The following is a 25,197-nucleotide window of genomic DNA, read 5'->3' on the forward strand; positions in this document are numbered from 1 at the left end:
CGATATGATGGTAACTTTGAGAGTAAATCTCCCGAAATTAGAACAATCTTACCTTCAGTATAGTGTTAAGGGAATTTTTATCAATGATGACTAATTATGTATACATTTCAATCAGGACTGACTAATCCGAATACTATTATGTTACTATACATGTACTAATCAGAATACTAAATGTTACTGTATATGTATGAATTTTCTTATCTGATCCCAGTACTGAAGTGAATGTGGTCAAGAGTTTAGTAACAATGACGGTCTGTTCATTGGTACAAATGAATCAGACTGGCTAGAATGCTTATCTACACAAGAAAACCTTGACTCGTAAATTATATTAAATAGGTAGGCAGACAGATGTGGGAACACAGCCTTGGTACTGGAACGGAGATGTGTGAACGTGGGCAAAAGTTAGAACAATGACGGTCTGTTCCTTTGTACAAATGAATGAACTATCTCCAGACTTATAGCAGAGACTTATAGATGACTTGGAGCCAGTGGGTTTGGCGACAAATATGAAGCGAGGGCCAGCCAACGAGAGCATACAGGTCTCGGTGGTGGGTAGAATATGTGCTGTACTGTATCAGTTACTGTACCTGGATACTGTACTGTATCCAGGTACAGTAACTGTAACCCAGTGACTCATTTACTTCCTCATCGTAAGCAGCCTGGTAAAATAAGCAGTGGAGTGGGAATAAGTTGAATGATTAAATGTATGTAAAAATGATACTGTATTATGTCAAGGCTTTCAATGATTTCAATCACCGAAAGATATAAATGTTTGACCATTGAATTTGGCTACTTGACTTCCTTTAACCTACTTTACTCATAATGTGAATACAATTTAAAACATGTTTAATTGTTTAAAACATAACTCAAATATTGTTCACAACCAATATAGCCTCACTAAATATATCAAGAAATATCAAATGACAAAACTAGATGCTAATCTTCAGATTTGACTAACTCTGACTGACAAATGCACAAACTGTGAACATATGTTTGAATACAAAATTCAATTTCTCAGGCAAAAGAAAGTCTGCAGGAGGGGACATATGCCATTTCAAATCCTCTTTATTACATTGCAGATAGACATACAGCAAATACATTAAAGGGAAACTCAAGCAAAATATGGAAGACAGCTATTACAGTACTTATTGTCAGTTAATGTTCTGGTCATTTCATCAACCATAGCTTGCTCTTGTTGAGTTTAAGTTTCTGATTCATGTCCTTTCTCAGCGACCAGCTGGAGCTGGGGCTGGGGCTGGGGCAGGAGCTGGGGCAGGAGCTGGGGCAGGAGCTGGGGCAGGAGCTGGGGCTGGAGCTGGGGCTGGAGCTGGGGCTGGTGCTGCAGGGGCTGGGACAAGACCAAGTCTTTGCAGAAGCAGAAGGTACTGCTGGTACTGGTACTGGTACTGCTGCAGCTTTCCAAACTGCTGCAGAAAGTTTGGAAAGCCACGGCCAGGGCCAGGGCCACGGACACGCTAGAAGAAGGAGGGATATTGAAGGATAATCAAAACAACTGTAGTCGCTGGAGTCTCAATTGTGTACACCATACACAATAACTGTATATAGTTTATTTTAGAAGTAAATCATTTTTATTGAATAACTGTATAGAGCAAGGGCCATGTAGATGCTGATACTATATGTATTTTTGTAATATATTCGTGTTTTCTTTTTCATGCTTTCTTTACAAATGTTTTAATTTTTCTTCCACTTTGACAATACAGAGTATTTTCTGTAGATCGTTTTAATCCCACCTTGTAACTCAACAAAATATAGAAAAGTTGAGGCGTTTGAATATCTTTTGAAGGCATTGTATAATATGGCAGCTTCAGTTTGAATGCGGCCCACACCCTTCTGGCACAAACTTTGCCTTTCCTGTCTTTCTCTCAATGACTCTGTCCCCAAATAAAGCAAAAATGCTCCTTCAAAAAAGATGATTCATTCATACTACTCACCTCTTCACTTGAAGAGCGCTTCTCAATGACATGCTGATGGCCATGCTCATGCTCAGCCTTCAAAAGCAAACAATAAGACAATTAATTAATATATATGTGTGTAATATACTAACTTGAAGATCTTTCTAAGTCTAACATGACATTTGCACCAGCATTTCCTGTACATACTGTATGCATGGCTTACCAAAGCAATAGAGAGAAGCATCACAAATCCAAGTAGAACAACAATCTTCATGCTGAAAGTCTTCATCTAAATAGAGTATAAACATAAACATCATCACTTTATTAATCCATCTATTCCCTACAAGTTACAGATTATATTATATGTATAATCTACTACACAGTTAATGAGTGTATAAGAATGACTTCACTCTGAACAAAGTGTTAGAATTATAAGTATAACCATACCTTAACGTATCTCAGGGTTAAAAGCCTTCTCAGTGCCTCTGTATGTACTAGCACACTCATCAATACACAAACAATATATAGTGTTTTTCAGCCAATCACAAAGCCCTGATGAAGCCTAAATGTGTTGCAATGAAGGATGTTGTATGATGTCTGGGTGTTCCATGTAACGTTGGGCATTGCAAAACAGGCAAACAAATTAGCCTCTTGCCACTGCTATTAATCAAATGTGCTAACAGAAAATGTCAGTATAGGCCTAGTGTATCATTGTTTCCCATCTGCTGTTAATTCCAGAACAATATTTATTCCACATCTACATTTATGGAGAGAACATTCTCTGTGTGATTCTCTGTGTGAGTTTCCATTTTACCTCTGACTGGGTAGAGACAGACTTACCAGCAAATAAGTGTCTCCCTCACAATGTGGTCCAAATGTTTAATTGCAACTATCTGAAAGTATGCAAACAAGTTTGATAAATTGTTAGAACAATTAAGCAGGATAATTGTATACTATTAAGTCTTGATACTGACTCAGAGCTATGGAAATATATATAGAGTGCCTGAGTTCTAACTGAAGTTAAAGAGTTGAGGTTCACAAACGTTTAATGTTGCAACCCATTTTCAACGTGTCTTTCAAAATGGTCAAGTTTTTAGCCACCAATAAAAAACATGCACTATGTGGACACCACTTCAAATCAGTGAATTTGGCAATTTAAGCCACACAAGTTGCAGACAAGTGTATACAATTGAGCACACAGCCATGCAATCTCCAAAGACAAACATTGGCAGTAGATTAGCCCGTACTGAAGAGCTCAGTGACTTTCAAAGTGGCACCAACGTAAGGTGCTACCTTTTCAATGAGTCAGTTAGTCAAATGTATGCCCTGCTAGAGCTGCCACGGGCAACTGTAAGTGCTGTTTTTGTGATGTGGAAACATCTAGGAGCAACATCGGCTCAGCCCCGAAGTGGTAGGCCAGGGAAGCTCACAGAATGGGACGTTAGAATGCTGAAGTGTGTAGCGTGTAAAAATCGTCTCTCCTCGGTTGCAACACTCACAAACGAATTCCAAACTGCCTCTGGAAGCAATGTCAGCACAATAACTGTTAGTCAGGAGGTCAATTAAATGGGTTTCCATGGCCAAACAACCGCACACAATTCTAAGATCGCCTTGAGCAATGCCAAGCGTGGGCTTGAGTGGTGTAAAGATCACGGCTATTGGAAACACATTCTCTACAGTGATGAATCATGCTTCATCATCTGGCAGTCCGATGGATTAATAATGATTTGGCAGATGCCAGAAGAACGCTACCTGCCCCAATGCACAATGCCAAATTTAAAGTTTTGTGGTTGAGGAAAAATGGTCTTTGCTGTTTTCCACTCCAACTGCGAGCCAAGCCTAATTGCACAAAGTCAGTGCCCAACCTCAATAATGATCTTGTGACTGAATGGAAGCCAGTCCCCGCAGCAATGTTCCAACATCTAGAGGAAAGCTGGGGGCTATTATAGCGGCAAATGGGGGACCAATCCATATTAATGCCCATGATATTGGAATGAGATGTTCGATGAGCAGGTGTTTTTTGGGCCATGGAGTGTATTTGGTTATCTGCAACCCAAGAAGAACTGCTAGTGGGTCTTGACCCCTTTTTGGAAACAACTAATTCTCTGGAACTGATTATGAATTCAGAAGTTTTGTTGATTTCATACTTGTTTACAATTGTTTTAGGACTTGTAGAGCCTTCCACCTTATATCAGAGAGGTTTCACACTTGTTTTGAAAGGATCTCAAATAGTTTGTCAAACAAACAGAGCACATCAGACAAAGACATACACAATGACGGATCTTAACTTATTTCATTTATTAATGATGGAATAATCAGCTCTGAAAAGGAGCTAATGTCAACATATTTGATGTAAACAAGTTTTTTCTCCTTCCCCTATCGACGTCCGTCTCATTTTCCACCCGCTGCCGGGGCTGGAGCTGGAGCTGCAGCAGGAGTTGCGGCAGGAGCAGAGGCAAGGCTGGCCAATAGGAAGGGCAGGAGGGCCATCAAGGCAGAGTTACCTTGAGAAGGCTGCGCATAAGGGAAGTAGGATGGGTACTGAGGCTGCTGATAGGGGTAAAACCCTCCCAAACCTCGGCCATAACCCCTGTACCTCTGTAGAGAGAGAGAGAGAGAGAGAGAGAGAGAGAGAGCTGGATAAATTGTTCTGAGCTCAAACAAACTAGTAATCATATTCAAATAGTAGACCGTACTATAGTACTCTAATAGACAGAATACCTAATAGATAGTACTAAATATTACTGCACCTCATTGCTAGCTGAGCGCTCATCTCGATCATGTTCCTCAGACACCTGCACACACAAACAAAATCCCAGGATGAATGATATTATGGTATAAAGTAATCAACACTCAAAGTGTGAACTTAAGTCCATCATATTGTAATAATTCAGATATTATCATATTCTAATGCAATGCAATCTGTGGAAACAGCAATCTCTTGGTGTATTGATGTGTAAATTGAAGGCTTGATGTTGTATTTCAAGAATTCTTACAGGAATGGAAGAACAAAGTCCAATCAGGCACATCACTAGGAATAGTAGTTTCATGGTCACCACGGAGTTCTTGAAATGAAAAAGACATACAGTGAATTCAAAGCTAGACACGCATGACTAAACTCCACAACTGTATTCTTTGAAACTCTTACCTGTTCAATTGAAGATGTAAAATGCTTTAAAAGTATTCAACTTGAGACTAATGCTGTATTGTAACTTAACAGCAAACATATGCTTTTTATAGACCATTTCATTCCACTGTCAACCAATGAGCTTTCAGTCCCATGATCAATGGTGTGTCCTGGAGATGTGAAATGTGATGAAATTAGACATTTGGTGTGTCATTCTACAAATCTGTATATATCCATAGTGCCCACAAAGAACAATGGCCCATCAGTATTAGGAAACTTTTGCTAAGTTGACAGGTTTTGAAACTGTTGATGATTTATACCCTTGTTTTTTGTTTTTGTTAACACATTTAATCGTCATGTACATTTTTAATTTCTCAACTTATACAGCATAGCTCAAGTACCAGACTTAATTTTGATTTCTCCTATCATGCAATATAATGTACAACACTTTTTTAAATTTCTCAAATCACACAATATAATGTACCACACTTTGTATAGATTTCTCACAATTTCCATAAACTTAATGAGCATTCATCAGAGGACTGGATAGACATACAATTCAGTGGCATGACGTGACCGAGTGACGGAGGTGCTACCTATGAATTTGGGAATGTTTTAATTAAGAAGGATCATTTTGCTATTTGATATTGATTTTTAAGGCCCCTTGAAGTATCAAGAAAAAAAAAAAAAAAAAATTAATAAAAAAATGTATATGGTCTTATTGCTATAAGCCAATTAAAACTCAATGAATAACAGTTATACTACATGGAACGACAGATAGTCCCCCCATAAAAATCAAAAGGAAGTTTGTTCTGAAGAGTCTATCCAATAACTGAGAGACATAAGAAGGATCAGAAAACATTTATTTTTAAATGTGATCTGATCTTCATCTAGGTCGCAACAATAGACAAACACAGTCTGTCAAACTAATAACACACAAACAATGATATGTTTTCATGTCTTCATTGAACACATCGTGTAAACATTCACAGTGCAGGGTGGAAAATTTATGTGAACAGAGGCTAACTAACAAAACTGTTTCAGTTCAGGAATATTCATGGGATGTCTGGCGTGAACTGCTCTCTTGAGGTCATGCCACAGCCTCTCAATCGGGTTGAGGTCAGGACTCTGACTGGGCCAGTCCAGAATGCGTATTTTCTTCTGTTGAAGTCATTCTGTTGTCGATTTACTTCTGTGTTTTGGGTCGTTGTCCTGTTGCATCACCCAACTTCTGTTGAGCTTCATTTGGCAGACAGATAGCCTGACATTCTCCTGCAAAATGTCTTGATAAAGTTGGAAATTCATTTTTTTCTGCCGGTAATAGCTGCCGGATTCTGCCGGATTTTTGCAAACTCCAGAAGTGCAGCAATGTTTTTTTGGACAACAGTGGCTTCTTCCGTGGTGTCCTCCCATGAACACCATTCTTGTTAATTGTTTTACGTACTGTAGACTCGTCAACAGAGATGTTAGCATGTTCCAGAGATTTCTGTAAGTCTTTAGCTGATTCTTCTTAACGTCATTGAGCATTCTGCAGGATGGCCACTCCTAGTTAGAGTAGCAACAGTTCTTAACTTTCTCCATTTATAGACAATTTGTATTATCGTGGACTGATGAACATCAAGGCTTTTAGAGATACTTTTGTAACCCTGTACAGCTTTTTGCAAGTCAACAATTCTTAATCTCAGGTCTTCTGAGCCTCTATTGTTCAAGGCATGGTTCACATCAGGCAATGCTTCTTGTGAATAGCAAACTCAAATTTTGTGAGTATTTTTTATAGGGCAGGGCAGCTCTATCCAACATCTCCAATCTCGTCTCATTGATTGGACTGCAGGTTAGCTGATAACTGACTCCAAATAGTTTTTGGAGAAGTCATTAGCCTAGGGGTTCACATAATGTTTCCAACCTACACAGTGAATGTTTAAATGATGTATTCAATAAAGACAAGAAAAATGCAATAATTTGTGTGTTATTAGTTTAAGCAAACTATGTGTGTCTGTTGTTTTGACTTAGATGAAGATCAGATCAAATTTGATGACCAATTTTGCAGACATTTTTTCAGTGCATTTGGAAAGTATTCAGACCACTTGACCATTTCCAAATGTTGTTATCTTACAGCCTTATTCTAAAATGTATTAATTAAAACATTTTCCTCATCACGCTACACACAACACCCCATAATGACCAAGTGAATAAAGGTTTTTAGAAAAAAATAATTTAAAAACAAAATGACCTGATTTACATAAGTATTCAGACCCTTTCCATGAGACTCAACATTGATCTTAGGTGCATCCTGTTTCCATTGATCATCCTTTAGATGTTTCAACAACTTGATTGGAGTCCACCTGTTCTAAATTCAATTGATTGGACATGATTTGGAAAGGCACACAGCTGTCTATATAAGGTCCCACAGTTGACAGGGAATGTCAGAGCAAGAACCAAGCCTTGAGATCAAGGGACTTGTCTTTAAAGCACAGGGTCCCCAAGAACACAGTGGACTCTATCATTCTTAAATGAAAGAAGTTTGGAACAACCAAGACTCTTCCAAGAGCTGTCCGCACGGCGAAACTGAGCAATCGGGGGAGAAGGGCCTTGGTCAGGAAGATGACCAAGAACCTGATGGTTAGATTGACAGAGCTCCAGAGTTTTTTTGTGGAGATGGGAAAACCTTCCAGAAGGACAACCATCTCTGCAGCACTCCACCAATTATGCCTTTAATGGTAGAGTGGCCAGACGGAAGCCACTCCTCAGTAAAAGGCACATGACAGCACGCTTGGAGTTTGCCAAAAGGCACCTAAAGGACTCTCAGACCATGAGCAACAAGATTCTCTAGTCTGATGAAACCAGGTTGAACTCTTTGGCTTGAATGCTTAGCGACACATCTAGAGGAAACCTGGCACCATCCCTTCGGTGAAGCATGGTGGTGGCAGCATCATGCTGTGGCAAGGATTGGGAGACTAGTCAGGATCGAGGGAAAGATGAACGGAGCAAAGTACAGAGAGATCCTTGATGAAAACCTGCTCCAGAGCGCTCGGGACCTCAGACTTGGGCGAAGGTTCATCTTCCAACGACCCTAAGCACACAGCCAAGACAACGCAGGAGTGGCTTCGGGACAAGTCTCTGAATGTCCTTGAGTGGCCCAGCCAGAGTTGAACCCGATCGAACATCTCTGGAGAGACCTTTTTAATAGCTGTTTAGCAACGCTCCCCATCAAACATGACAGAGCTTGAGAGGATCTGCATTGAAGAATAGAAGAAACAAGCTTGTAGCATCATATTCAAGAAGAGTTGAGACCGTAATCACTGTCAAAGGTGCTTGAACAAAGTACTGAGTAAAGGTTCTGAACACTTCTGTAAATGTGATTTTTCAGTTTTTTATTTTCATACATTTGAAAAAAAACTGTTTTTGCTTTGTCATTGTGGGGTATTGTGTGTAGATTGATGAGGTAAAACAACTATGTAATCAATTTTAGAATAAGGCTGTAATGTAACAAAATATGGAATAAGTCAAGGGGTCTGAATACTTCCTGAATGCACCGTATACAGTACTCCCATACATTTTTTCAACTGGTGCCGGGTGACATTCAGACCAGTAGTGTGAGGCCTGTGAGTGTCCTACTGCAAATCAACCAACATGTACGTGTTTGTGAGTGTCTCACCGCAAAGGAGTCTGTAAGAGTATTATGGGGACCGAGTATTATTGGGATTTTTGTATTATGCTAATTGGATGTCCATGTGGGCGCGGACATCTACTCTACGGGGTACCCTCATTAGCAAAGCCTGAGTGATAATTGCCCTTTTGCACATATCACACAGAGGCTGTGTTTTCTCAAACTGTGTAGAGATTGCACAACACTTAATGGTCTAATAAAAGTGTCCATAGGATGAAGCTTAGAGCTCAAAGATTCTGACCAGGTGAAGAGACGGGCAAGCCTAAATTCGCATGTGGTTTGTCTCATGTCAACCTCTAAATAAATATGTCAATTAGCAATGAAAACAATTATTATCTACTTATCAGATTTAACAATCAATATTAGCTCTTTGTTGATCTTGTAGAGACTGAGGGGAATAATACTATGTCTGGATTGTCATACAAATTGTTCCCAAATATCACTGTCTCAATATTTTTGCTCAGGCATAACCCCCTAGAGTTGATTGATGCACCGGCGGATCAATCTAAGTTACATAACAAGAAAATCCTCATCATAATCCGTCAATTTAAAATAGAGATATCTGCATTGGATTTTTGCATTGGATGCGTCTCAATCCACCACATCCGCCAGTGTCGCACTTCCACATCTGCAGTGAAAGGTGTCAGAGCTAGAGCGGTGTATGTCAGTCTTCTCACAAAAATGTCTGTAATGTCCGAACATTTGGTGTTCTCCGTTATTCTCCACTTCTCTCACAGTTGTCAGTAGAGTCGTCTGAAGTTATTTTTGGTACCACCCGTTTAGGCGAAAATCTTATGGGACCCCACTGTGAAAAGGGCAGATTTTGCTACACGGCCCAGACAAGTGACACGGGACTTGTCTGAGGTAATCGTTACAGGTTTTAAAAAACTAACGGAAGCATGAAGGTAGTTTGATGCCTACCCCCAAAAAAGGGTTTAAATATGTGTCAAAAAAATAAGTATATTTACATATATACTTATACACACATATATTTCCTGAGTATATTTCCTCCTAGATTTAGGACAGACACTTCAATACTATTATATACTATTACAATACTAAATATTTTTATACATTTTTTTGAAAGTCCTTTTTGCATTTATGAATGTGTTATTCAATGCATTTCTATGGGATTTAGTAGTAAAGGCTAAAATCAGTCATTTAGATATTTTGTGATGACTCAAGCGGTCCTCTAATTCAAAATCAAATAGATAAATTAACAAAAGTATGACCATCTTAAAACAACTCCATATCTCAGCTTAGCACCCATCCTCCCCAAAGGTCTTTTATTATTTGACATTTTTTGTTATTAGGATCCCCATTAGCCAATGGCGACAGCTCGTCTTACTGGGGTCCGACACATAACGAAGAAGTCATTACAAAAAAAAGACATTACTAAGACAGAAATAAAGAAAGATCTAAAAAAATACTATGTTTAATCTATTATAATGGAATGAATAAATAATCCATAGATGAGACATGGTCATTCTCTGTCAAAATGTCTTCACACACACACGCACGCATGCAAGCACACACACACACACAAACACACACACTGGAAATGCACACACACTCCAGGAGAGGTATTACCTTCAAGCACATGGTGTCACAAATGGATTGAATTTGAAGTAGCTTCCATAACTATTCATTCCTACAGTAGTGTCTTGATTCATTTATTTTTCATGAAATCTGTCTTTATATTTCTCTTTGTTTTCTTTGTCGATATGATGGTAACTTTGAAAGTAAATCCCCCGAAGTAGAACAATCTTTCCCTCAGTATAGCCAAGTACCTTGCCTTGTCATTTTATGATTTTATTTGTATTTGTATTTGTTATTTATTTCACCTTTATTTATCCAAGTAGGCCAGTTGAGAATAAGTTCTCATTTACAACTGCGACGTGGCCAAGATTAAGCAAAGCAGTGCGACACAAACAACAACACAGAGTTACACATGAAATAAACAAACATACAATCAATAACACAATAGAAAAGTCTATATACAGAGGTAAAATCATTACAATTTAGCAATAAACATTGGAGTGATAGATGTGCAGAAGATGAATGTGCAAGTAGAAGTACGATGGTGCAAAGGAGCAAAACAATATATAACAGTATGGGGATGAGGTAGTTGGATGGGCAATTTACAGATGGACGGTTTACAGGTGCAGTGATCTGTGAGCTGCTCTGACAGCTGGTGCTTAAAGTTAGAGAGGGAGATATGAGTCTCCAGCTTCAGTGATTTTTGCAATTTGTCCCAGTCATTGGCAGCAGAGAACTGGAACGGAAAGGCGGCCAAAGCAGGAATTGGCTTTGGGGGTGACCAGTGAAATATACCTTGCTGAAGCGCGTGCTACGGGCGGGTGCTGCTATGGTGATAAGTGAGTACCTAGCAGAGACTTATAGATGACTTGGAGCCAGTGGGTTTGGCGACGAATATGAAGCGAGGGCCAGCCAACGAGAGCATACAGGTCGCAGTGGTGGGTAGAATATATCAGTTACTGTACCTGGATACTGTACTGTATCCAGGTACAGTAACTGTAACCCAGTGACTCATTTACTTGCTCATCATAAGCAGCCTGGTAAAATAAGCAGTGGAGTGGGAATAGGTTGAATGATTAAATGTATGTAAAGATTATACTGTATTATGTCAAGGCTTTCAATGATTTCAACCAACGAAAGATTTAAATGTTTGACCATTGAATTTGGCTACTTGACTTCCTTTAACCTACTTTACTCATAATGTGAATACAATTTAAAACCTGTTTAATTGTTTAAAACATAACTCAAATATTGTTCACAACCAATATAGCCTCACTAAATATATCAAGAAATATCAAATGACAAAACTAGATGCTAATCCTCAGATTTGACTAACAAATGCACAAACTGTGAACATGTGTTTGAATACAAAATGAAATTTCTCAGGCAAAAGAAAGTGTGCAGGAGGGGACATATGTCATTTCAAATCCTCTTTATTGCATTGCAGACAGACATACAGCAAGTACATTAAAGGGAAACTCAAGCAAAATATGGAAGACAGCTATTACAGTACTTATTGTCAGTTAATGTTCTGGTAATTTCATCAACCATAGCTTTCTCTTGTTGAGTTGAAGTTTCTGATTCATGTACTTTCTCAGCGACCAGCTGGAGCTGGGGCTGGAGCTGGAGCTGGGGCTGGAGCTGGGGCTGGGACTGGGGCAGGAGCTGGGGCAGGAGCTGGGGCTGGAGCTGGGGCTGGAGCTGGAGCTGGGGCTGGAGCTGGGGATGGGGCTGGGGCTGGGGCTGGTGCTGCAGGGGCTGGGACAAGACCAAGTCTTTGCAGAAGCAGAAGGTAGTTGTACTGCTGCAGAAAGTTTGGAAAGCCACGGCCAGGGCCAGGGCCAGGGCCACGGACACGCTAGATGAAGGAGGGAAAAATAAGGATAATCAAAACTAATGTAGTCGCTGGAGTCTGTATTGTGTACACCATACACAATAACTGTACATAGTTTATTTTAGAAGTAAATCATTTTTATTGAAGTACTGTATAGAGCAAGGGCCATGTAGATGCTGATACTATATGTATATATGTAATTTATTTGTGTTTTATTTTTCATATTTTCTTTACAAATGTTTTCATTTTTCTTCCTCTTTGACAATACAGAGTATTTTCTGTAGATCGTTTTAATCCCACCTTGTAACTCAACCAAATGTAGAAAAGTTGAGGGGTTTGAATATCTTTTGAAGGCATTGTATAATATGGCAGCTTCAGTTTGAATGCGGCCCACACCCTTCTGGCACAAACTTTGCCTTTCCTGTCTTTCTCTCAATGACTCTGTCCCCAAATAAAGCAAAAATGCTCCTTCAAAAAAGATGATTCATTCATACTACTCACCTCTTCACTTGAAGAGCGCTTCTCAATGACATGCTGATGGCCATGCTCATGCTCAGCCTTCAAAAGCAAACATTAAGACAATGAATTAATATATATGTGTGTAATATACTAACTTTAAGATTATTCTAAGTCTAACATGACATGTGCACCAACATTTCCTGTACATACTATATGCATGGCTTACCAAAGCAATAGAGAGAAGCATCACAAATCCAAGTAGAACAACAATCTTCATGCTGAAAGTCTTCATCTAAATAGAGTATAAACATAAACATCATCACTTTATTAATCCATCTATTCCCTACAAGTTACAGATTATATTATATGTATAATCTACTACACAGTTAATGAGTGTATAAGAATGCCTTCACTCTGAACAAAGTGTTAGAATTATAAGTATAACCATACCTTAACGTATCTCAGGGTTAAAAGCCTTCTCAGTGCCTCTGTATGTCCTTGCACACTCATCAATACACAAACAATATATAGTGTTTTTCAGCCAATCACAAAGCCCTGATGAAGCCTAAATGTGTTGCAATGAAGGATGTTGTATGATGTCTGGGTGTTCCATGTAATGTTGGGCATTGCAAAACAGGCAAACAAATTAGCCTCTTGCCACTGCTATTAATCAAATGTGCTAACTGAAAATGTCAGTATAGGCCTAGTGTATCATTGTTTCCCATCTGCTGTTAATTCAAGAACAATATTTATTCCACATCTACATTTATGGAGATAACATTCTCTGTGTGATTCTCTGTGTGAGTTTCCATTTTACCTCTGACTGGGTAGAGACAGACTTACCAGCAATTAAGTGTCTCCCTCACAATGTGGTCCAAATGTTTAATGCAACTATCTGAAAGTATGCAAACAAGTTTTATAAATGGTCAGAACAATTAAGCAGGATAATTGTATACTATTAAGTCTTGATACTGACTCAGAGCTATGGAAATATATATAGAGTGCCTGTTCTTACTGAAGTTAAAGAGTTGAGGTTCACAAACGTTTAATGTTGCAACCCATTTTCAAAGTGTCTTTCAAAATGGTCAAGTTTTTAGCCACCAATAAAAAACATGCACTATGTGGACACCTCTTCAAATAAATTTGGCAATTTAAGCCACACAAGTTGCAGAAAAGTGTATACAATTGATTACACAGCCATGCAATCTACACAGACAAACATTGGCAGTTGATTGGCCCGTGCTGAGGAGCTCAGTGACTTTCAAAGTGGCACCAACGTAAGGTGCTACCTTTTCAACGAGTCAGTTAGTCAAATGTATTTCCTGCTAGAGCTACCACCGGCAACTGTAAGTGCTGTTTTTGTGATGTGGAAACATCTAGGAGCAGCACCGGCTCAGCCCCGAAGTGGTAGGCCAGGGAAGCTCACAGAATGGGACGGCCGAATGCTGAAGCGCGTAGCGTGTAAAAACCGTCTCTCCTCGGTTGCAACACTCACAAACTAATTCCAAACTGCCTCTGGAAGCAATGTCAGCACAATAACTGTTAGTCAGGAGGTAAATTAAATGGGTTTCCATGGCCAAACAGCCGCACACAATTCTAAGATCGCCTTGAGCAATGCCAAGCGTGGGCTTGAGTGGTGTAAAGATCACGGCTATTGGACTCTGGAGAAGAGGAAACGCGTTCTCTACAGTGATGAATCACGCTTCATCATTTGGCAGTCCGATGGATTAATATGGATTTGGCAGATGCCAGAAGAACGCTACCTGCCCCAATGCATAATGCCAACTTTAAAGTTTGATGGTTGAGGAAAAATGGTCTTTGCTGTTTTCCACGCCAACTGCGAGCCAGGCCTAATCGCACAAAGTCCGTGCCCAACCTCAATAATGATCTTGTGACTGAATGGAAGCCAGTCCCCGCAGCAATATTCCAACATCTAGAGGAAAGCTGGGGGCTATTATAGCGGCAAAGGGGGGACCAATCCATATTAATGCCCATGATATTAGAATGAGATGTTCGATGAGCAGGTGTTTTTTGGGCCATGGAGTGTATTTGGTTATCTGCAACCCAAGAAGAACTGCTAGTGGGTCTTGACCCCTTTTTGGAAACAACAAAACCTCTGGAACTGATTGTCCTGGAACAATTGTTTTAGGCCTTGTAGAGCCTTCCCCCTTATATCAGAGAGGTTTCACACTTGTTTTGAAAGGATCTCAAATAGTTTGTCAAACAAACAGAACACAACAGACAAAGACATACACAATGACGGATCTTAACTTATTTCATTTATTAATGATGGAATAATCAGCTCTGAACAGGAGATAATGTCAACATATGTGATTAAAACAAGTTTTTTCTCCTTCCCCTATCGACGTCCGTCTCATTTTCCACCCGCTGCCGGGGCTGGAGCTGGAGCTGCAGCAGGAGTTGCGGCAGGAGCAGAGGCAAGGCTGGCCAATAGGAAGGGCAGGAGGGCCATCAAGGCAGAGTTACCTTGAGAAGGCTGCGCATAAGGGAAGTAGGATGGGTACTGAGGCTGCTGATAGGGGTAAAACCCTCCCAAACCACGGCCATAACCCCTGTACCTCTGTAGAGAGAGAGAGAGAGCTGGAATAATTGTTCTGAGCTCAAACAAACTAGTAATCATATTCAAATAGTAGACCGTACTATAGTACTCTAATAGACAGAATACCTAATAGATACCAATAGATTGTACTAAATATTACTGCACCTCATTGCTAGCTGAGCGCTCCTCTCGATCATGTTCCTCAGACACCTGCACACACAAACAAAATCCCAGGATGAAATGTTATGGTATAAAGTAATCAACACTCAAAGTGTGAACTTTAAGTCCATCATATTGTAATAATTCAGATATTGTCATATTCCAATGCAACGCAATCTGTGGAAACAGCAATCTCTTGGTGTATTGATGTGTAAATTGAAGGCTTGATGTTGTATTTCAAGTATTCTTACAGGAATGGAGGAACCAAGTTCAATCAGGCACATCACTAGGAATAGTAGTTTCATGGTCACCATGGTGTTCTTGAAATGAAAAAGACATACAGTGAATTCAAAGCTAGACACGCATGACTAAACTCCACTACAGTATTCTTTGAAACTCTTACCTGTTCAAGTGAAGATGTACAATGCTTGAAATGTTGGTACTAAACTGTTAACACTGTTGCCGTATTGTAACTTAACAGCAAAAATATGCTTTTTATAGACCCTTTCATTCCACCAATGATCTTTAGTCCCATGATCAAATTTGTGTCAAATGTGATGAAATTAGGCATTTGGTGGGTAATCCTACAAATCTGTATATCCACAGTGCCCACAAAGAACAATGTCTCATCAGTGTTAGGAAACTTTAGCTAAATTGAAAGGTTTTGAAACTGTCGATGATTCGTCTACCTGTTTTGGGGCATTGCGGAAGCTAAATGAAAACATTTAATTGTAATGTTTAACTTTAATTTCTCAATTTATACAATATAGCTCAAGTACCAGACTTTATTTTGATTTCTCCTGTCATGCAATATAATGTACAACATTTTTTTATTTATTAAATAACGCAATGTAATGTACCACACTTTGTATAGATTTCTTACAATTTTCATAAACTTAATGAGCATTCATCAGAGGACTGAATAGACATACAATTCAGCTTGAAATATAAATGTGTTTATTAAACAGAAATGCATAAAGGAATCACACTTCATAGTCAATATCTGGGAGTTCCATGAAATACCTGATAGACAGAAAAGTGAATTAATGAATTTAAAGGATATACATTGTACTTATGATGTTTGGGGAATCCAGTGTTGGGAAAAGTGCCCAATTGTCATACTTGAGTAAAAGTAAAGATACCTTAATAGAAAATAAAGTTACCCACTTAAATACAACTTGAGTAAAAGTCTAAAAGTATTTGGTTTTAAATATACTTAAGTATCAAAAGTATATGTAATTGCTCAAATATACTCAACAGTAAAAGTATAAATCATTACAAAAACCTTATATTAAACAAACCAGACGCCACCATTTTCTTGTTTACTTTATTTACGGATAGCCAGGGGTACACTCCAACACTCAGACATCTTTATAAACTAAGCATTTGTGTTTTGTGAGTCCACCAGATCAGAGACAGTAGGGATGAGCAGGGATGTTCTCTTGATAAGCGTATTAATTTGTCCATTTTCCTGTCCTGCTAAGCATTCAAAAGGTAATTTTGGATGTCAAGGACAATGTATGGGGTAAAATGTACATTATTTTCTTAAGGAATTTTGTGAAGCAAAAGTAAAAGTTGTCAGAAATATATATATAGTGAAGTAAAGTACAGATACCCCCAAAAACTGTTTAAGTAGTACTTTTCACCTGTTTAACGTCCACCTGGGGCAGGGGCAGGGGCTGGTGCAGGGGCTGGTGCAGGGGCAGGTGCTGGGGCAGGGACAGGGGCTGGGGCAGGGGCAGGGGCAGGGGCAGGGGCAGGGGCAGGGGCAGGGGCAGGGGCTGGGGCAGGGGCAGGGGCTGGTGCTGGGACAGAGGCAGCAAACAGTTTAAGTAGAAGTTGAAGTAGCTGATTTGAATTCAACTGTGGCAGGGAGGGCAGAAAGGAACCAGCCTAAATAGGAAAAGAAAACAGCAGTTTTTTTCTCATTCAATGTCATTTTGATATACACACCACACATATAATCATATCTCAGAATATTCACATATGTTTCATACACATTGATGTTCACTACTATATGTTAAATCATTTCTGCTCATAATCTGTGGAGCTATGGAACTTACCTCCCTGGAGTTTGAGTTAGAGTTGGAGTCAGAGCTGGAACGTGCAACTCTCAAGTGATCCACATCAGCCTGAAAAAGTATAATTGTATTATTTAAATATGCATATGTATTTATATATACAGTATATACTAAAATATATATACATCAAATATGATATAAAGAAGAATATTATATATTTTGGGGCAAATATATTGTATGCTGATATTTGCTAAACTCACAGGAAGAGCCAATGACAGACCCAGGAGGCAGCCCAGAAAGATTACAGTCTTCATCATCATCTTGGTGGTCAGTTCTAAAAACATAAAAAGATACAAAAGCAATTAGATGACCTTTTTTTATTCTGAATTTTGAAGTCGAATGTTACCACTACAGCGTAAGTACATTTATCACTATTCAAAAGCCCTGCTTCACAACCAATTTCCTTACCTTCGAGTCAGTCAATTTCAGCAGTTGATCAGGTGTGACGATGCAAAGACAATGAGTTATACCCAGTCGGTTGGTTCTTTTAAATAGAGTTAAGAGCACTGATGTCACAACCCCTAATACTAAGTGGTATTATTGTGAAAATAATCATGATGTTTAATATTCTGAAATCTTTAATCTCTCTGTTGAAGGATAGGTGTGGGTAATACTAAGGGATTAGCATTATAACAGTACAGATGAGTCACACATGAAATGTATGATATACAGTCCCAGTCAAAGGTTAAGACACACCTACTCATTCAAGTTTTTTAAAACATTTTTTATTTTCTACACTGTATAAAAATAGTGAAGACATCAGAACTATGAAATAACACATATAGAATCATCTAGTAACCAAAAAAGTGTTCATCAAATCAAAATATATTTTACATTTGAGATTCGTCAAGAGAATGCCAAGTGTGTGCGAAGTTGTCAAGGCAAAAGGTGGTTACATTGAAGAATCTGAACACTTTTAAAAAATGACTACATGATTCCATGTGTGTTATTTCATATTTTTGATGTCTTCACTATTATTCTACAATGTAGAAAATAGTAAAAATGTAAAAAAAATAACCTTGAATGAGTAGGTGGGTCCAAACTTTTGACTGGTACTGTATGCATAAAAAAAAACTGGTAACTCTTCACAATAATTTGTTTATTATTAGTTATTTACAACAGTATTATAAGCATACAATGTATAATCCTTTAAAATCTTTATTATAATATATAAAAGTTTTTACGCATTTCTGAATATTTATTAGAATTTGAAACAGCTTGATCATAAATGTTACTATAAAGACAAAATATCAACTACATCCAGCTAATTTTCAGGGGATTGTGTGATATAAATGGATATAAATTATTTTGTAAACACATGCATTACCAGTGATTTGCAAACAAACACCCATTTCGCTCCCCACCTTTGAACGTTGCCAAATCGTCATGGGAAGGACTTGATTGTAGAATTAAGTAGGCTTATAAACAAGAAACTGAGTCACCAGCTAAGAAAGTATAATATGCAACTCAATCCCCACCTTGCCACGACAAATGTCCAGATTCACTACAGACAGTCCTCCCCCAAAAATCTAAAAGAAGTGTGTTCTAAAGTGTCTGTCCTAAAGGAACCCCTTTTTAATGTGTGTTCAAACCATTATTTTTTAGCAATAAACAGTACTTCCATAATTTGTTTAACTGGTATCGGGTGACATTCAGACAAGTCATGTGAGGCCTGTGGGCAACCTAGAGCAAATCAACCAACATGTACAATACCAGTCAAAAGTTTGGACAAACATACTCAATCAAGGGTTTTTCTTTATTTTTACTATTTTCTACTTTGTAGAATAATAGTGAAGACATCAAAACTATGAAATAACACATACAGTGGGAAAACAAGTATTTGGTACACTGCCAACTATGCAGGTTTTCCTACTTACAAAGCATGTAGAGGTCTGTAATTTTTATCATAGGTACACTTCAACTGTGAGAGACGGAATCTAAAACAAAAATCCAGAAAATCACATTGTATGATTTTTAAGTAACTAATTTGCATTTCATTGCATGACATAAGTATTTGATACATCAGAAAAGCAGAACTTAATATTTGGTACAGAAACCTTTGTTTGCAATTACAGAGATCATACATTTCCTGTAGTTCTTGACCAGGTTTGCACACACTGCAGCAGGGATTTTGGCCCACTCCTCCATACAGACCTTCTCCAGATCCTTCAGGTTTCGGGGCTGTCGCTGGGCAATACAGACTTTCAGCTCCCTCCAACGATGTTCTATTGGGTTCAGGTCTGGAGACTGGATAGGCCACTCCAGGACCTTGAGATGCTTCTTACGGAGCCACTGCTTAGTTGCCCTGGCTGTGTGTTTCGGGTCGTTGTCATGCTGGAAGACCCAGCCACGACCCATCTTCAATGCTTTTACTGAGGGAAGGAGGTTGTTGGCCAAGATCTCGCGATACATGGCCCCATCCATCCTCCCTTCAGTACAGTGCAGTCGTCCTGTCCCCTTTGCAGAAAATCATCCCCAAAGAATGATGTTTCCACCTCCATGCTTCATGGTTGGAATGGTATTCTTGGGGTTGTACTCATCCTTCTTCTTCCTCCAAACTCGGCGAGTGGAGTTTAGACCAAAAAGCTCTATTTTTGTCTCATCAGACCACATGACCTTCTCCCATTCTTCCTCTGGATCATCCAGATGGTCATTGGCAAACTTCAGACGGGCCTGGATATGTGCTGGCTTGAGCAGGGGGACCTTGTGTGCGCTGCAGGATTTTAATCCATGAAGGCGTAGTGTGTTACTAATGGTTTTCTTTGAGACTGTGGTCCCAGCTCTCTTCAGGTCATTGACCAGGTCCTGCCGTGTAGTTCTGGACTGATCCCTCACCTTTCTCATGATCATTGATGCCCCACAAGGTGAGATCTTGCATGGAGCCCCAGACCGAGGGTGATTGACCGTCATCTTGAACTTCTTCCATTTTCTAATAATTGCACCAACAGTTGTTGCCTTCTCACCAAGCTGCTTGCCTATTGTCCTGTGGCCCACCCCAGCCTTGTGCAGGTCTACAATTTTACCCTGATGTCCTTACACAACTCTCTGGTCTTGGCCATTGTGGAGAGGTTGGAGTTTGTTTGATTGAGTGTGAGGACAGATGTATTTTATACAGGTAACGAGTTCAAACAGGTGCAGTTAATACAGGTAATGAGTGGAGAACAGGTCTGGTCTGTGAGAGCCAGAATTCATACTGGTTGGTAGGTGATGAAATACTTATGTCATGCTTATGTCATGCAACAAAATGCAAATTAATTACTTAAAAATCATACAATGTGATTTTCTGGATTTTTATTTTAGATTCCATCTCTCACAGTTGAAGTGTACCTATGATAAAAATTACAGACCTCTACATGCTTTGTAAGTAGGAAAACCTGCATAATCGTCAGTGTATCAAATACTTGTCCTCCCCACTGTATGGAATCATGTAGTAACCAAAAAAGTGTTAAACAAAACATGCTTCTTCAAAGTTTTGACAGGAGAACGCATCCGAACGAGCGAAACATTGCCCATCTTACTGTTCTACATTTCTCTCTGTAGGCCATCTATCTGATGCTGTCTGGTCTTAGTGCCTGCATCAGTTTGTGGTAGTGCGCTACTCACCAGATGGCTTGTTTGCTTGTTTGTTTGATTAGTTTTGGGATATCGACCGACGGCCTGTAAGGTCTGGAAGGATATATCAATATTTTGTTTTGTGTTTTGACACTCGGCTGGGAAGCTTTGATTGCTGGAGAACACTGAGTCCAGCAAATACAGTGGCAAGAAAAAGTTTGTGAACCCTTTAGAATTACCTGGATTTCTGCATAAAGTGGTCATAAAAGTCACAACAATAGACAAACACAGTCTGATTAAACCAATAACACACAAACAATTATCCGTTTTCATGTCTTTATTGAACACACTGTGTGAACATTCACAGTGCAGGGTGGGAAAAGTATGTGAACCCTTGGATTTAATCACTGGTTGACCCTCCTTTTGCAGCAATAAACTCAACCAAATGTTTTCTGTAGTTGTGACCACGGTCAGGAAGAATGTTGGACCATTCATCTTTACAAAACTGTTTCAGTTCAGCAATATTCTTAGGATGTCTGTCCACAGAATATTTTGCCAAATGCGCTGTGGAACATCCAGGTTCTCTTTTGCAGACTTCAGACGTGAAGCAATGATTTTTTCAGACAGGAGTGGCTTCTTCCATGGTGTCCTCCCATGAACACCATTCTTGTTTAGTGTTTTACGTATCATAGACTCGTCAACAGAGATTTTGGCATGTTCCAGATATTTCTGTAAGTCTTTAGCTGACACTCTAGGATTCTTCTTAACCTCACTGAGCATTCTGCTCTGTGCTCTTGCAGTCATCTTTGCAGGACGGCCACTCCTAGGGAGAGTAGCAAAAGTTCAGAACTTTCTCCATTTATAGACAATTTGTCTTACCATGGACTGATGAACATCAAGGCATTTAGAGATTCTTTTGTAACCCTTTCCAGCTTTATGCAAGTCAACAATTCTTAATCTTAGGTCTTCTGAGCCTCTTTTATTCGAGGCATGGTTCACATCAGGCAATGCTTCTTGTGAATAGCAAACTCATATTTTGTGAGTGTTTTTTATAGGGCAGGGCAGCTCTAACCAACGTCTCCAATCTCGTCTCACTGATTGGACTCCATGTTAGCTGACTCCTGACTCCAATTAGCTTTTAGAAAAGTCTAAAGGCCTAGGCCTAGGGGTTCAAATTATTTTTTCAACCTGCACTGTGAATGTTTAATTGATGTATTCAATATAGGCAAGAAAAATACAATAATATTGTTGTCACTAAGATGAAAATAAGATCAAATTGCATGACTAATTAATGCAGGAATTGAGGTAATTCCAAAGGGTTCACATACTTTTTCTTGCCACTGTATCTATTTGAGGATCAACCATCCATCAATTCTTAAGTAAGAAGTATCCTCACTGTATAATGCTGAATAGTTTCGTTACTTTATTTCAACGTTAAACAAATGAATTTAATCATTAACACTACAATTAAAATGGCTGCTGTAGTTGTGGCTATTTCCAGCGATGCAAAAACTGATGTCAAGGAAAATGAGACCTGGAGCAAGGTTGTGGGTTGAAATTGAGAATGTTTTACCTTTTTTATCATGGAAAGAGCAATCCTAACAGAGGAGGAGGCCATAACCAATATGATTAAGGAGTAGGAGCTCTACCACAGTCTCATACAGGAAATTCATCCAAACCACTTGAGGTCAGTACAGAGAGTATGTGCACTCTGTCATATATATATTCTCAGTATGGAAGAAATGGCAACGCTTCTGATCAGAGGAATAACAGTCAGAGGAAAACATGTTGTGTTCAAATAGAATACAGTCCTACTACACTGGACAACATAACAGGAAACCATAACAGGAAACCATACAGGAAACCTTTTCACACTATGTGCAGGACAACGATCCTGTTCCCCTGAGTAAGGCGGATGTATCACATATCTCAGATGAAATGACTGAACGTGAGACTGAGGTTGAAGAGGATAATTCCTTGCCTCCCAAGGACAAAGACGGAGTGAATGAAACATTGGAGTTGGTACCTGGTGAGTCGGAGTCTGCAACAGTGACTTCTCATTCCAAGAATAAGAAGAATAATAATAGGAAAAATGCTAAAAATGAAGCTGGGCAAGTGGCTACTGAGACTAGTGATAATCATAACCCAATAGAAAACCTTGAGGTTCATAAGAGATCCTGAAGGCGGTGCAACTCTGGGGAATACAAAAGAAGGCAGACAGACATCAATGCTGGCCTTCATTCAAACAATCCGGAATCAACATTACATCCAAGCGTCCCAGGTTACCAAGCTCCCCATCAGAGTCTGGAGTTAATTCACCTGCAGAAAAAAGGCTGATATGTAGGATGTAATTCTGGGAGAAGTGGAGAGTGGAGTCCCCCTTATTAGCCATCCAGACTGAAATCATTGATGAGGGATTGAAATAATCTATATTTCAGAACCTATACTATCTGGTTCAGAGAAGGACATTCTCTGTATGTGAGCATAACTTCTGTTGCTAACATGGCTTTTCAAGAGAATGAGCAATCTGCTAATAATTTAATTTGAATGCCAACTCTTGATACGTGTCCGAAACAAAACCTACCTTTGAGACAGAAACTAATTCGAAAACATTGTACCATGAAACTTTTTCAAACCGTCAATCAGGCTAAAATGCTCTGGGACCCTCATCCCAAGCCTAGAAGAATATTGGGAGGTCATCTGAATATTCAGATATTCGTAGCATTATTTCTAAGAATGAACAGGTAGAACATTTATTGAATGACTCTAATCTAGATTCTTTTCTGTTTCTCTGAGACATCTCTGAGAAATCTTCTCCTATTTCTGCCTAAATTCCATATTCAGGAGGGACAGGGGAGAGGGCAGAGGGGGTGTATTGCTTGAGTACATGAAAGGTAACTTTTAATGCAATTGTATCATATGGAAACATGCCAATGACATTGAATGTATGGGGCTGAATGTCTTCCTCTCCCCTCATATGTCTTTCATTGTTATTGGATTATATCGACCACCAACATCGGATATCTCATTTCTGATATCTCATAAAGAATGTGATAAGAAAGAGATTATCTTTATGGTGATTTCAATATAAACTGGGGAAACAAAACTTGCAGGAAAAAACTTAAAGGGATCACAGATGATTTCAACCTGACTGAAATAATACAAAACCCAACCAGAGTAACACGGTCACCCCAGACTCAAATTGATCTGGTGTTTACTAACAGACCTGATCAAATAATTAAGTCCAGTAACTTACCTACTGGCATATGTGACCACAATGTTACATCGGTGGTTAGAAAGCTCACTAAAAAGAGATTTAAAAACCATATTAATGTGCAACAGTATGATAACAAAATGTAGAAAAGTGAGCAGAGTAACTACGATGCAGCTATAAGTCAATTTGACTGGTCTGATCTGTTAAGCAATGAAGACCCAGAGTCTAGATACAGAACATTTCTGTCAGCTATTGACAAGTTGAATACCTCATTTACTTGGAAATGTCAACGTAAGCCAAGAAGGAAAACCTCTCTACCATGGCTCAACGAGGACCTCTGGAGGCAAATGATAGAACAGGATTTTTCCTTGAAAAAAATCACTGAAGTCTAGTTAGAATGATGACAGACATATATTTGCATCACTGAGAAATAAGGTGGTTAGGAATATAAAAAAGCAAGTTATTTCTTAGAGTGATCAATGAAGCAAAAGGAAATGGCAAAGTGATTTGGGAAAATCTCAACGAACTAACAGGGAGAGGAGCTGAAAAGTCCAAAAAACATGCTGAATTCAAGATTAATGGGATTCTAATTCAAGACTCCAATTTCATATCCACCACCTTTAACAATTTATTTGTTGACTCTGTCAGGGAACTGGCTCAGAGAGGTTCAACCAAGACAACAGTTCCTCACTCCCATAGATAATAATAAACCAATATTCAGAATTCCTGAAATCTCAGTGTCAGCCATGGAGAGTATTATTAGCTTCTTCAGGAGCTCTAAAACAAAATGTGTATTTGGTCTAGACATTGTATTTCTGAAGAGACACAAAAATTCTCTGATTGCCCCTATTTTACATCTAGTTAATCTGTCCATAAAATGTGGGTTCTTTCCCAATGCTGGGAAGTCTGCTGCAGTGATACCTGTCTTAGAATCTGGTGGCCCAACACTGGTGAAAAAAACCGACCTATAAGCATTCTTCTTCAAAATTAGCTAAAAGATGGGTGTCTGATCATTTGACTGATCACCTCATTCTCCACACATCAAATGCAATTTGGATTCAGAACTAACCATTCTACCAAAACAGCCAATTG

At 39.1% G+C, this 25,197-nt stretch overlaps 3 protein-coding genes across 3 annotated transcripts; all 3 read right to left on the minus strand.

Annotated features, from left to right (window-relative positions):
- Nucleotides 1–1,049: 1,049 nt before the first annotated feature.
- On the minus strand, nucleotides 1,050–2,403 carry LOC116376465 (large proline-rich protein BAG6-like). Its single transcript, XM_031836661.1, has 4 exons — nucleotides 2,361–2,403; nucleotides 2,137–2,202; nucleotides 1,953–2,009; nucleotides 1,050–1,475 (listed from the first exon to the last, which is right to left on the minus strand). The coding sequence occupies exons 2-4, from the start codon at nucleotides 2,200–2,202 to the stop codon at nucleotides 1,227–1,229; spliced, it is 372 nt and encodes a 123-aa protein (XP_031692521.1). The 5' UTR covers nucleotides 2,361–2,403; the 3' UTR covers nucleotides 1,050–1,226.
- Nucleotides 2,404–11,661: 9,258 nt separating this feature from the next.
- LOC116376466 (CASP-like protein 4A1) lies at nucleotides 11,662–13,033 on the minus strand. The gene is made up of 4 exons (XM_031836663.1): nucleotides 12,990–13,033; nucleotides 12,766–12,831; nucleotides 12,582–12,638; nucleotides 11,662–12,104 (listed from the first exon to the last, which is right to left on the minus strand). Exons 2-4 carry the CDS (start codon nucleotides 12,829–12,831, stop codon nucleotides 11,841–11,843), a joined length of 387 nt encoding a protein of 128 aa, XP_031692523.1. The 5' UTR covers nucleotides 12,990–13,033; the 3' UTR covers nucleotides 11,662–11,840.
- A 3,165-nt stretch (nucleotides 13,034–16,198) lies between these two features.
- On the minus strand, nucleotides 16,199–17,844 carry LOC116376467 (cyclin-dependent kinase inhibitor 1C-like). Its single transcript, XM_031836664.1, has 4 exons — nucleotides 17,748–17,844; nucleotides 17,540–17,613; nucleotides 17,322–17,390; nucleotides 16,199–17,151 (listed from the first exon to the last, which is right to left on the minus strand). The coding sequence occupies exons 2-4, from the start codon at nucleotides 17,597–17,599 to the stop codon at nucleotides 16,909–16,911; spliced, it is 372 nt and encodes a 123-aa protein (XP_031692524.1). The 5' UTR covers nucleotides 17,600–17,613; nucleotides 17,748–17,844; the 3' UTR covers nucleotides 16,199–16,908.
- Between the last annotated feature and the right edge of the window lie 7,353 nt (nucleotides 17,845–25,197).

Source organism: Oncorhynchus kisutch, linkage group LG12, assembly GCF_002021735.2.
Source record: "Oncorhynchus kisutch isolate 150728-3 linkage group LG12, Okis_V2, whole genome shotgun sequence".
Taxonomy (NCBI): domain Eukaryota; kingdom Metazoa; phylum Chordata; class Actinopteri; order Salmoniformes; family Salmonidae; genus Oncorhynchus; species Oncorhynchus kisutch.

Coding starts and splice junctions, on each gene's coding strand:
- LOC116376465 (XM_031836661.1), bottom strand. CDS start 2,202: ATGAAGACTTTCAGCATGAAGATTGTTGTTCTACTTGGATTTGTGATG. Junction 2,010..2,136: donor TGCTTCTCTCTATTGCTTTG/GTAAGCCATGCA, acceptor TTGCTTTTGAAG/GCTGAGCATGAGCATGGCCA. Junction 1,476..1,952: donor AGCGCTCTTCAAGTGAAGAG/GTGAGTAGTATG, acceptor TCCTTCTTCTAG/CGTGTCCGTGGCCCTGGCCC.
- LOC116376466 (XM_031836663.1), bottom strand. CDS start 12,831: ATGAAGACTTTCAGCATGAAGATTGTTGTTCTACTTGGATTTGTGATG. Junction 12,639..12,765: donor TGCTTCTCTCTATTGCTTTG/GTAAGCCATGCA, acceptor TTGCTTTTGAAG/GCTGAGCATGAGCATGGCCA. Junction 12,105..12,581: donor AGCGCTCTTCAAGTGAAGAG/GTGAGTAGTATG, acceptor TCCTTCATCTAG/CGTGTCCGTGGCCCTGGCCC.
- LOC116376467 (XM_031836664.1), bottom strand. CDS start 17,599: ATGATGATGAAGACTGTAATCTTTCTGGGCTGCCTCCTGGGTCTGTCA. Junction 17,391..17,539: donor GTCTGTCATTGGCTCTTCCT/GTGAGTTTAGCA, acceptor ATACTTTTTCAG/GCTGATGTGGATCACTTGAG. Junction 17,152..17,321: donor CTAACTCAAACTCCAGGGAG/GTAAGTTCCATA, acceptor TTTCCTATTTAG/GCTGGTTCCTTTCTGCCCTC.